General features: G+C 44.7%; 1 protein-coding gene across 7 annotated transcripts in view; it reads right to left on the bottom strand.

Annotated features, from left to right (window-relative positions):
* The window catches only part of LOC123992713 (neural cell adhesion molecule 1-like), a 107,319-nt gene that overhangs the window by 21,688 nt on the left and 72,623 nt on the right, over positions 1-13,008 (bottom strand). For 5 of the 7 annotated variants that reach the window (XR_006831295.1, XM_046294154.1, XM_046294153.1 and 2 more), the window contains exons 2-9: positions 10,543-10,617; positions 9,985-10,194; positions 8,563-8,706; positions 7,959-8,096; positions 7,647-7,764; positions 6,542-6,702; positions 6,120-6,262; positions 4,644-4,667 (exon numbers count right to left, since the gene is read on the bottom strand). Coding sequence is in view for 6 of the 7 variants with exons in the window: in XM_046294154.1 (XP_046150110.1) it covers positions 4,644-4,667; positions 6,120-6,262; positions 6,542-6,702; positions 7,647-7,764; positions 7,959-8,096; positions 8,563-8,706; positions 9,985-10,194; positions 10,543-10,617 (1,013 nt within the window). In the remaining variant the exon portion in view is untranslated. The remainder of the gene's footprint in view (positions 1-4,643; positions 4,668-6,119; positions 6,263-6,541; positions 6,703-7,646; positions 7,765-7,958; positions 8,097-8,562; positions 8,707-9,984; positions 10,195-10,542; positions 10,618-13,008) is intronic. The other 2 variants (XM_046294158.1, XM_046294157.1) reach the window with 1 other exon arrangement.

The following is a 13,008-nucleotide window of genomic DNA, read 5'->3' as shown; positions in this document are numbered from 1 at the left end:
CTAACAGCACCCCTGGTCCTGGCTGGTCTGACACAGCACTGTGAGGTATGCAATTGAGTTGACACATCACTGTCAGACCCATGTTTTATTTTTGTTTAAACAATGGGGCGTGGACCAAAAGCAAATGATGGTGAGAGCTGTAAACACCATGCATCTAATCAGTTTAGTGCAACCAACACTAAATAACATCCCATCAGAAAAATCTAATTTCCAGGCAGCACCCTGGGTAAGCTGTGAGCAGCGAACCTCTCTCTCCCTCTAGAGTATGAAGGTATGGAGGGGAGAGGAAGAGATGCACTGTTGTAGAGGAGATTCTCCAGAAGAAACACTCACATAACTATCTCACCCAGCACCACACAAAAGGCATCTTTTCTATAGTCATAAACAGCCCAACAGCAGGGTATGGTTACAGGACTGGACTGGGGAAGTGTTTTTTGATGACCGCTGACTAGGATCAGTTAGGAAGCTCTCCATCATTCCAACTGTCATACCATGAGAACAAACTGCCATTCAATGTCCAGAGAACCACATTGTACCACCACTGACCAGACAGGCACATACAGTGGGCTCCAAAATTACTGGCACCCCTGACTGGCAATGCACAAACAATACTTAAAAAATTATAAACAATATAATTATAGAGATAAACTCAAAATACCAACATGTGAGAAATACTGTACTGTATTAATGTTTCAATGGAACGAACCAAAATCACACAATATTTAATAGAAAATAAATGTAACCAAAATCAAGGTTTCATAATTATTGGCACTCCTCATTCAGTACTTAGTGCAACCACCTCTGGCAAGGATAACAGCATTTGTTCCTGTAATGTTTGACAAGGTAAAGAAACACATTTGGAAGGATTTTGGACCATTCCTCTATGCAGATCCTTTCAAGATCCTTCACATTCTTGGGTTTGCGCTTATCATCTGCCCTCTCCAACTCAGCCCACAGGTTTTTGATTGGATTGAGGTCCGGCGACAGAGCTGGCTATGCAGAACATTGATTTTGTTGTCACAGAACCATTTCTGTGTGGACCTTGAGGTATATTTTGGGTCATTGTCTTCTTGGAATTCATTATGCCATCAATCTTAACCAGTGCCTCTGGACCTCTGGAATTAAAACAGCCCCAAAACATCACTGACCCACCACCATTTTACCGTGGGTATGAGATGCCTCTCCTTGCATGCATCTCTGTTTCGATGCCAAACAAGGCCGAAGCTGTATCTGACCAAAACATTCAATTTTGGTCTAATCTGACCAGAGCACCTTCTTCCAGTCATACTTTAAACGATGTCTGTGTCTTGGAGTCAGAAAGGGCTTTCTTCTGGCAACCCTTCCAAAGAGCCTGTGGTTGTGGAGGTGGCGTCTGATGGTGCTTTCTTCTGGCAACCCTTCCAAAGAGTCTGTGGTTGTGGAGGTGGCGTCTGGTGGTGCTTTCTTCTGGCAACCCTTCCAAAGAGTCTGTGGTTGTGGAGGTGGCGTCTGGTGGTGCTTTCTTCTGGCAACCCTTCCAAAGAGTCTGTGGTTGTGGAGGTGGCGTCTGGTGGTGCTTTCTTCTGGCAACCCTGACCCCAAGACGCCACCAAGGCCTGCAATTATTTCACAGTGATTCTTGGGGATTTTGTTGCTTCTCTCACCATCCACATTTACATTACATTTAAGTCATTTAGCAGACGCTCTTATCCAGAGCGACTTACAAATTGGTGCATTCACCTTATGACATCCATCCTCCTCCCTATCCTGGGGGGCTTAATGCATTTGCGTCCTCTACCCGTGAGGTTTTAAACTGTTCCATATCTTTGGATTTTAAAAAAAATTGCCCTGACAGAGCTCAATCGTTTGTGGATCTTCTTGTAGCCATTACCAGATTTATGAAGATCTACGACCATCTGTCTTTTTTGAACTGCCAGTTCTTTTGTTTTCTTCATGGTTTTGGATGACAAAGGGACATTGCACACGTGTTACCTCATTTAGTGGAACAGGAAGTGATGTAATGGCTCAATATAGTTCCTTAAGACTTAGATACATTTCAATAAGTGGAATTTAATTCCTGGTTTAATTTTGGTAGATGGTATTTACAATAATCTGTAAGGGTGCAATTAATTGTGAAATCTTGATATGGAGGAAATGGATTTTTAATTAAATCAATTATTATTTTGGTGGGTTCCATTGAAACATTAATAAAGTACAGTATTTCTCACATGTTGGTATTTTGAGTTTATCTCTATAATTATATTGTTGATATTTTTTTTAAGTATTGTTTGTGCAATGCCAGTCAGAAGTGCCAGTAATTTTGGAGCCCACTGTTGATGAGCATTGTGTTGGAACAGTAGCTAGAGAACAAGAGCCTCTCTATAGTAGGTCCCTACTCTACCAGTGCTTAGTAAAGCAGGCCCTTGGATTGAAAGCATTGTTCTGTTTCAACACCCCTCCCTGAACCAATCACGTTATAGTGCTGCAGCCAACAGCAGCCAGCAGCACCACATGATTGAGCTCTCTGATCATTCAGAACACTTCACCTTCAAATGTTCATTCCCAAGAGTTAATAGCTACTTTCCTACTCTCTTTCCTACGCTCAACTATCTGAATACTAGACCGATCTCATTGTGCTTCAATGGAGCACATTATCATAAATTAGGCAGCTCCAGTAAGATTCAATACACAGTAATCTACAGCATATGCTGTCAACTGAACAATTCAATATCTGGTCATCTGTACCACGTTTGAGCTCTGATGAGCTTTGAAGAAACCCATTTTCAAGCACGTTTGCTGCTCCTTTCCAGAGCCTGAATGTTTTCAGATAATTGCAGCTTGCAAACCTTGTAAATAAAGTAGAATATTTCATATATATTCAAATAACCCAGCCTATCATTTTGCGAGATAATGTCCTAAGCACGCATACACATTTAATTTACATTTGAGTTATTAAGAATTATTACAACAAATAAGGGGGCTGAAACAACAATGTAATGACAACCCTTGCAAACAAAAACCTTTCCTCAAAAACAAATATGAGTATGAGAGCACTAGAATAGAAGAGTAAGCTGGTTTAAACGTGTTTATGTAATAGCTAAAGCATAGTGTCCTCTTGGAACACAATGTTACCATGGCATGTGTTACCCACATTTAGGCTATTCTATGGATTCAATCCTTTTGTCAATCTGATCCTCTCTGTTGACATCTCAATATCTCTGTAGTTATAAATATGTGACAGGGTTCATTTGTCTGCCAACACTATCGTAAACGTATAGGGAGAGAATATGCTGTGTTGAATAAAAACGAAACCCTATCCTTTCTAAAAAAAACTTTCAGCCTATAGCCTACATTTCCCCAGACAACAGTCAGACTCAGAAGACGAGTGGAAGATAGCTGAGGGAATAGTACACTGGAATGCCCCGTCAACAGAGATAATGGTCATCCAGCACCTCTTTACAGCAGGAACTATGAATACGTTCATTACTATGAGTACAACAGTCAGCGGACTGGAGAAAGTAAAGGAGCGTTAAAGCACTGAGAGGGGTGGCAATGATATATGTAGCATGACACACTAGCCAAATAGCACACCACAGCATGCACATGCACACACACTTGTAACACAGACACGATTCTCACAAATATCCCTCAACACCAATTCCACACAGGGAAAACAAAACTGCAATTGTCATGCTGATAGCCAATGAGCCAAAACAACAGCACTGATTCAAATAATAGGCCCATATAAACAAGTCCCCGTAGTAGCTGGATAGATAGAAGACTATGGCACATATTTCATGTGAGAGTTGATCATTGGCTTCCCCTTTCACCTGTCCTATGATTAGTGCTGCTAGCATGGCAAATGAGGCACAGCCAGGTTCAAAAACAATTAGCAGCCATTTTCCAAATCACACTATACTGGCTTCTCGCTAGTAAAGACATTACCTCAGGATCACTGTCCACGAGACCCACAGTGCCAGACCACCGCTGTGAAGGGGTTTCTATCCCTTAAAGCTCCTGTTCCTAATGATCATTCAATGGAGGCTGCTAATCATTTCTTCACCCACCACCGTGGAGAGACGGCTGTAGTAGTACAACACAGACCAGATACAGATACAGACTTAGGCATTTTGATTTTAGCTTCCAACCTTGACAGAATGATTGATGATTGATGACAGATATGCAGTGAGACAGATCGTCTACATGAGAGGACAGAGAGGGACATAGACTGAGCAGCAGTAGGGCATGAGGCTGCCCCGGTAGATGGAAGGAGACGGAGATGATCGGACCAGGAATGGCAACACAGAAATGAGGAGGTCCTCTTTTAAATGTCATTACGGTAACCATGCTTTCTTCTGACCTCAATAGACAAGGCAGAGGAAAAACCCCAAAGTTGAACCATTCAGAACCACTCTCTTGCAACGCAACAGTCAGGCAATAGTCAGGCTATATTTGGAAAACATGCAACTTTGAATCGATTTCATAAACCCTGATGAGATCATATCTTGAGGATTTTCAAGGAATATTGACTGAAGAGCAGACAAGAAAATTCCCTAAAAATACTTATTTGATTCTATCAGGGTTTTTGTTGAATCTCATACCCCATACGTGATTTGTTCTATCAATTGATTTTGTTCCATTTCTGTGCCACGCTGATTTCATACCTGATAGATCCTGTTAAGATGTGCCTGCAGGGGAGAGAATGTAGCGATGTAAACTGACCTTCCTGGCGGCTCCGCCTATCTACACTCCCCCTATAGTGTACAGGTACCTACAGCTTGTCTCTGATGGAATGGCCCCACCATTACCTGTCTATCGGACTAGATGAGGTCATTGGTACTATAGGGAACTAGCTATGTGGACAATGGGGCATTATATGAAAATATAAGATCCATAGATTACTGTATGGAGCAGTCTGCAGAGGACAAGCAGAGGCTGCTACAGGAACATATACTATATATATGAAAGTATGTGGACACCCCTTCAAATTTGTGGATTCTGCTATTTCAGCCACACCCATTGCTGACAGGTGTATAAAATCGACCACATAGCCATGCAATCTCCATAGCTAAACATTGTCAATAAAATGGCCTTACTGAAGAACTCAGTGACTATCAATGTGGCAGTGTCATAGGATGCCACCTTTCCACCTTTCCTGCTAGAGCTGCCCCACCAACTGTAAGTGCTGTTATTGTGAAGTCGAAACGTCTAGGAGCAACAACGGCTCAACCGCGAAGTAGTAGGAAACACAAGCTCACAAAACGGGACCGCCAAGTACTGAAGGGCATAGCGTGTAAAAATCATCTGTTCTCGGTTGCAACACTGTGTCTAGAAGCAACGTCAGCACAAGAACTGTTTGTCGGGAGCTTCAGGAAATGGGTTTCCATGGCCGAGCACCCGCACACAAGCCTAAGATCACCATACGTAAGCGTCAGCTGGAGTGATGTTTAACTCGCCACCATTGAACTCTGGAGCAGTGGAAACGCGTTCTCTGGAGTGATAAATCACTCTTCACCATCTGGCAGTTTCAGTATGACAATGCTCCTCTACACAAAGCGAATACAGAAATGTTTTGTCGAGATCGGTGTGGAAGAAATTGATTGGCCTGCACAGAGCCCTGACCTCAACCCCATCGAACGCTTTTAGGATGAATTGGAACGCCAACCACGAGCCAGGCCTAATCGCCCAACATCAGTGCCCAACCTCACTAGTGCTTTTGAGGCTGAATGGAAGCAAGTCCCCACAGCAACGTTCCAACATCTAGTGTAACGCATTTCCAAGAAGAGTGGAGGCTGTTATAGCAGCAAAGGGGAGGCCAACTCCATATGAATGCCCATGATTTTAGAATGAGATGTTCAACGAGCAGATGTCCACATACTTTTGGTCATGTAGTGTAGGTCTAAGGTGCTATAGGGACGAGGTATAAGGTGGGATGGTAACTAGTTAGCTACGAGGTAGTAATATGAACTTCACTGTGTGACCTTCTATTAGCTAGTTGCTGCTCTGGGGCCATACTTAATCAGTAGAGATGAACCTGGCTATGGGAACCTTGCCATGTTTAAGTGAAACACATCCTCTGAGTGTCCCTCTGCAGTGGGGACACAGCCCCAGGCTGGCCTCTCTCTGTGGGCTGACTGTACCTGTTCTCCCTCAGTGAAGGTGCGTAGGCCGAAGCTCCAGTTGATGGTGGGGGTGGGGTCCCCTGACGCCTCACAGGTCAGAGTCACCTGCTCCTCCATCTCAGACGTGCTCTGGTTCAGCAGGAAGGTGATCTTAGGTTGCACTGTAGCAAAGAAAGACACACACAGAGACATTATAACCAACCTGCAGTGACACTCACCTGTATGACCTACAGTAGAGCTACATTCACAGTGTGCACACACCCATTACAAGCAGCACCTGCCATATCTGATGCTAGTACTTAATACCTATGGCTATAAGCACAATATAACTCCCCAAAAAATCCCTTGTTAAAATCCTCCCAAAGTGAATATAGATAAACCACCAGAAACTCATCACACAGTCAATCATCTGTCAGTACCAAGTGAGAGGAGTCCCTCACCAAACACCCTGAGGCTGAGTTCCTGTTCGCTCTCCCCAGCCTTGTTCTTAGCGATGCAGGTGTACTCTCCCTCATCCAGCTTGGCCACCTCCATGATGGTCATCTCTGAACCATCCTCATTAAAGCTGTACTTGTCTCCTGACTCCAGAAGAACACCGGCCCTGGGGGAGAAGAGACGGGGAACACACACATACACACACTCTGATTTACAATCAGCTTTAATGAAACGATGAGAAGCCACCTTCACCACACAACTAAGTTGCTAACTACGCTTGATGATCATTTGTATCAAATAAATATAGTAAAAGACTTCAAAACAAGTATTTTTCCCCTTGAATTAACTCAGACTTAATTCATATTAGCACAATTCAGTTTTATCAAAATAATGTTTCAGTGTGACATTGAATCGCTCTTTCCAAATGAATATTTTTCTTCCAGTCTTCAATCATGATCTCTCCAGAGTCTACAACAGAGAACCATTTACTTCTTGGCAATGACAATGACCCTTAAGGTCAAGGTTTGACCACATATAATTACATTGTAGTCTCTTGGACCTTGAGCAGGAGAGAGAGATTGCGAGAGTGAGGGCAAAGCCTGTCAACTTGACTGGTGAGTTAAAATAGATCCTCCCCCTTTACCTAAGACTCAAACCCAAAGACAAGTGTCACACCAGTCCTTTCCATCTCCTAGCAACAAGGGAAACAGCTCCTATAACTCTTTTAAGAAGGTGAGAACAACACACTACACTGCCAACAGAAAACCAAGGGCAGGGGACTATCACTCGCATTGGTGTTGGTAGCCTATGGGCTCCATGGTCAGATGGATATCTGCAAAACAGTGGTTAGTGGTATATCAGTCTACCAGGCTTGAGTGTGAGTGTGTTGTGTGAGTGTGAGTGTGAGTGTGAGTGTGTGTGTGTGTGTGTGTGTGTGTGTGTGTGTGTGTGTGTGTGTGTGTGTGTGTGTGTGTGTGTGTGTGTGTGTGTGTGTGTGTGTGTGTGTGTGTGTGTGTGTGTGTGTGTGTGTGTGTGTGTGTGTGTGTGTGTGTGTGTGTGTGTGTGTGTGTGAGCGTGTGTGAGAGAGAGAGAGTATGTGCTCCAGTTTACCTTGCCCAGGTCACCATTGGCTCTGGGTATCCATCAGCTGCACAGGTCAACATGGCAGACTGGCCCACGCCTGCTGTGGCATTCACCTCAGACTGCCACACCCGGATGGTAGGGAGCACTGAGGGAGGGAGACATATTAACACACCTGAGACCATGCATAAGACTCCCTGTCAGCAAAGTTACTACTGCTGAAATCCAGCCCACAGTCGTCTGCTGTCTAGGATGTTGATAGATGACTTAACACCACAAAATGTTGGCAAACCCATGAATAAAGTGAAAAGGGAATAGAGAGGGAGGAAGAAGTAGGCTGACCGTTGACGATGACCCTGATGATCTTGAGGTCGATCTCTCCCCGGGCCATGAGGCGGCCCTCGCAGGTGTACGAGCCCTCATCTGTCTTCTTGATGCCTCGGATCTGCAGGTGGTTGTTGGGCAGGATCTTAAAGCGGACTGAGAGTAGAATCAAATCAGAATGAATATGTAATGGATGAGGGAAAAAGGGATTTTCAGACAGAGATCCCTGTACACCAGAAAATCTCCCTTTCTATGTAAATTATTTAATTAAAGTGTTTAAACAGTTTCTTATTCATACCCAGCAGTTATAATATTAGTCAGAGAATCGCTCAAATGGACCACTGTCTGACAGCTGTAGAGGGACTTTCTGACATGGTTGAGTAAAAAATGGTGACAAGACTGACAGTCAAAGACAAAAAAAAAGTGGAAACAGGGGAAATGTAGGTACCCTTTATGGTTACACAACTCTGATAACTTTCACCAAATTCCCAGACTTTCCACAAATCCTGCTTTTGGATTTAAGCAGGAAATCCTAATTCCTTCAAACTGGAAAACATGGAGATTTTGGGAATGTTACTGGAATTGTGCAACGCTACTCGTGGCTAAATGGCATCTATCTCACCATCCTTCTCCATCTGAATCTTAGCTCCTTTGTGTTTCCAGATGATGGTGGGGGGAGGGGAGCTGATGACGTCACACACAATTTTGGCGTTGTCCCCTTCATTGAACTCTTGGGGGGAGGGGGCGTTCTTGAAGGTGATCCTTTCTACAAGACAAAATACAAGAATGTTAGTCAACCATTTAAAACCATGAAGAACATAATGGGTGTATCCCACATGGCACCCTATTCCCTACATGGTGTACTAGTTTTGACCAGGACCCATAGGGTGCACTACATAGTGAATAGTGTGCCATTAGAGATGTAGCAATGGGTTCATTGAACTGTTTTCCTCTACACCTCAGCCTCTGCCTTCATTCTGATCACATGAACATGTTGTGCCTGGTGGGAAACCATAAAGGGTTGAGATGATGGACGTCTTCTGATGCTTGGCAGCGTCTAGCTATAGAAACCATTAGTCAGAAGACATGCACCACAGACAGGTTCATTAGGCCTTGTTTTAATGCTCTTTGGAGGGGTTTATTGACTGATGGAAAAATCAATCTCCAGCTGAAAAACAGAAAATAAAGACATTTTGCCCTCAAGCCCTCAATAAAATGTTCGAGCTTTTCCGTCAACACTATACTGAAGGTTGAGGAAATGTAATCATCTAATTCTCCCTAAAGAAAGCTTGGGGTTCTTAATATAACCATTTAACGCTCTGTGATCAGGACATCCCCCTGAGATTATACTATTTCATAAAGGAAACACAAACTGGTTTTGAACGGGACATCTAACCTACGTCCCAAATGGCACCCTATTTCATAAATAGTACACGGAACTCCGATGGGACTTGGGTCAAAAGTAGTGCGCTAGAGGCCTCCCTGGTGGCGCAGTGGACTAGGGCATCGCATCGCAGTGCTAGCTGTGCAACCAGAGACTCGGGGTCCGAGCCCAGGCTCTGTCGCAGCCGGCCGCGACCGGGAGGTCCATGGGGCGACGCACAATTGGCCTAGCGTCGTCTGGGTTAGGGGGGGTTTGACCGGTAGGGATATCCTTGTGTCATTGCGCACTAGTGACTCCTGTGGCGAGCCGGGCCCAGTGCTCGCTGATCAGGTCGCTAGGTGTAATATGTTACGGTGTTTCCTCCGACACATTGGTGCGGCTGGCTTCTGGGTTGGATGTGTGCTGTGTTAAGAAGCAGTGTGGCTTGGTTGGGTTGTGTTTCGGAGGACGCATGGCTCTCGACCTTCGTCTCTCCCGAGCCCGTACGGGAGTTGTAGCGATGAGACAAGTTGGTAACTACAAACAATTGGATACTACGAAATTGGGGGTAGAAGAGAAAAAAAGTTGTGCGCTATATAGGGAATAGTGTACATTAGAGGGAGGGATTAGGATGCCCTTTTGGACACATCCCTAGAGAATAAAGGAGGAGGAGCAGCTTACGGTAGAACTTGACGTTGACGGTGGCTTCTGCTGACTGGTCTCCGTTGGTGGCCAGACACTTGTAGGTCCCAGCGCTGTCCACCCCGGCCTTGTAGAGCGTAAGCGTGGACGAGGACTCATCGTTTCGGGTTACGGTGATCTCTGGTTTGTTGGGCTCTATCCTCTCCCCGCTCGGCGAATACCAGTCAATCTCCTTTGCTACCCCAACAACTGCACAGAGACAAGAGACGGTTACATGTGTTTGTTTTTGTATCTAACTAGAAAATCATTACGATCACATATTGGTATCACAATGTTGAGTCGCTCTACAAGACAAATAAAGAGCCACAAAGACCTAGGAAACAACCTATACACCTTATAGGAAATAGTACTCTGTTATCCTGGAGAAGGGTACAGCTACCTTGTTCCTGTCTAGTGGCCTGACAACTGTTGTCTACGCACAGCATATCAGGACAGGACACAAAAGGTCAGTGTATATGCAGTACTGCACAACGGGATCTAAACAATTACAAAGAGACATTAGACTCCTACAGTATAATGATACAAGGGCAAGCTTACCATCACACAGAAAGAACTTGGACTCTCCGACACTGATCTCTCCCTGGGTGGGGGTGATCTCCACTTCCAGACAAACTGACAACAGAACAAAATAGACATCAGATTAGACAGAGCAGTACTTGGAAGCAATATGTTACGTATGTGTGTGTGTGTGTGTGTGTGTGTGTGTGTGTGTGTGTGTGTGTGTGTGTGTGTGTGTGTGTGTGTGTGTGTGTGTGTGTGTGTGTGTGTGTGTGTGTGTGTGTGTGTGTGTATCTGTGTGTGTGTGCGTGCATGCCTGCGTGTCTGTGTGTGTGTGTGTGTCTGTGTGTGTGTGCATGCATGCCCATGTGTCTGTGTGTGTGTGTGTGTGTCTGTGTGTGTGTGCGTGCATGCCTGTGTGTGTGTGTGTGTGTGCATGCCTATGTGCCTGTGTGTCTGTGTGTGTGTGCATGCATGCCCATGTGTCTGTGTGTGTGTGTCTGTGTGTGTGTGTGTGCATGCCCATGTGTCTGTGTGTGTGTGTGTGTCTGTGTGTGTGTCTGTGTGTGTGTGTGTGTCTGTGTGTGTGTGTGTGCATGCATGCGTGTGTGTGAGGGGGAATGATAGAGAACAGAGTGAGACAACATTTCATTAATGACATGTGATATTAAAGCTTATGTCTGCAGTGCTGATTATACTTTATAATTCAGGCGCTGTGCCTGTGTCTCCCAGTGGTCTTCATTCATTCCTTATCAGTAGTCTCCTTATCCTCTCTGCTAGTACAGCAGCCTGTCATTATGGAAAGCACTGCTTGCTCTTTGGGCTTTTAGGCTGGGTTCTGCTGTAAAAAGGGCTTGATAAATTCATTTGATTTGATGGAAACCTCCAGTTCTGCCACAGCAAACCATGACAGACGAAATAGAAAGTCAGTTGGCTTTATTACTGCAACCACATGGGCATAGGCTACTCCTCTGAGTCTACTGTATATCACCTGGGTTAAGTTTCAAATGGCACCCTATTCCCTATATAGTGCACTACAGTTAGAAAAAAAGGCTTCCAAAAGGGTTCTTTGGCTATCCCCATAGGAGAATTCATTTTGGGACGCAGACCTCGACCCCTCCACAGCAATAATATCCTACTGTAAACCAAGCTGGGGTGAACCAGTAGGAAGAAAAGGAAATGGTAAACGAACCACAGCAAAGAGAAAACTGTCTGCAGAGAGAGAAAGAGGTGTGTCCATGCCTGAGGTGAAACAGAAGCCTCCATCTCAGTGGTGTTGACAGCAGCAAGCAGGTAGGTAGGTAAAGGTTCTACTGCTCTTATTGACAGTGGAGCAGGCAAGGGGGGAGAAAAATGCCCCTTCCAAATCAATAGTTCAATCACAACACAGAAATATATTCCAAGCCATGGCTCATGTCTCAGAGAAGCACCTCTGGCAGATTGATTGAGGCTTTGCTTTATTGAAAGACCACCTTAAGACGATGCACTTGGCTGACACCCGCAGAGAGTAAAGCCCTGTTCACACTGGCAGCATGAAGTGACATATTTTCTTTTGCATATCCGATTTGAATCTCATATTTTTGAAGTCTAAACAGACAAAAAGCACATGGAATCAAATATTTCAAACCACATGTTAAACCGCCTTCATGGCCATGTCACCTGTGTCTGTGTCACACCCTGACCATAGTTTGCTTTGTATGTTTCTATGTTTTGTTTGGTCAGGGTGTGATCTGAGTGGGCATTCTATGTTGTGTGTCTAGTTTGTCTGTTTCTGTGTTTGGCCTGATATGGTTCTCAATCAGAGGCAGGTGTTAGTCATTGTCTCTGATTGGGAACCATATTTAGGTAGCCTGTTTGGTGTTGGGTGTTGTGGGTGATTGTTCCTGTCATTGTGTTTGTTACACCAGATAGGGCTGTTTTCGTTTTTCACGTTTTTGTATATTGTTCTATTTTCATCTTTATTAAAGATGTATCACAATAACCACGCTGCGTTTTGGTCTGCCTCTCCTTCAACAGAAGAATCCCGTTACAGTCTGAATGGTCAAATCTGATTTAATTGCCCTTAAATAATTTTTACTGTTATTTGGCATACCTTGTAGCTTGCTAGCTACACTGTTGACAGTTTGACAAGAACACGAGAAGCTTGTTAATTGTTTACAAACAATGAATGAATGTGCTAGCAGGCTAAACAGCTACCTAGTTAGCTAGTTGCCTGCTGTGGCTAGCCAAAAGTGACATGTTTTGAAAGTTGGACCTCCCGAGTGGCACAGTGGTCTAAGGCACTGCATTGCAGTGCCCACTGTGCCACTAGAGATCCTGGTTCGTGTCCAGGCTCTGTCGCAGCCGGCCACAACCGGGAGACCATGGGGCAGTGTACAATTGGCCCAGCATCGTCCAGGTTAGGGGAGGGTTTGTCCGGCAGGGATGTTCTTGTCCCATTGTGCACTAGAGACTCCTGTGGCTGGCGGGATGCAATGCACGCTGACACAGTTGCCAGGTGCACAG

Source organism: Oncorhynchus gorbuscha, linkage group LG13 (assembly GCF_021184085.1).
Source record: "Oncorhynchus gorbuscha isolate QuinsamMale2020 ecotype Even-year linkage group LG13, OgorEven_v1.0, whole genome shotgun sequence".
Lineage (NCBI taxonomy): Eukaryota > Metazoa > Chordata > Actinopteri > Salmoniformes > Salmonidae > Oncorhynchus > Oncorhynchus gorbuscha.
The sequence above is the reverse complement of the archived record's forward strand: the minus strand, read 5'-3'. Positions and strand labels throughout refer to the sequence as shown.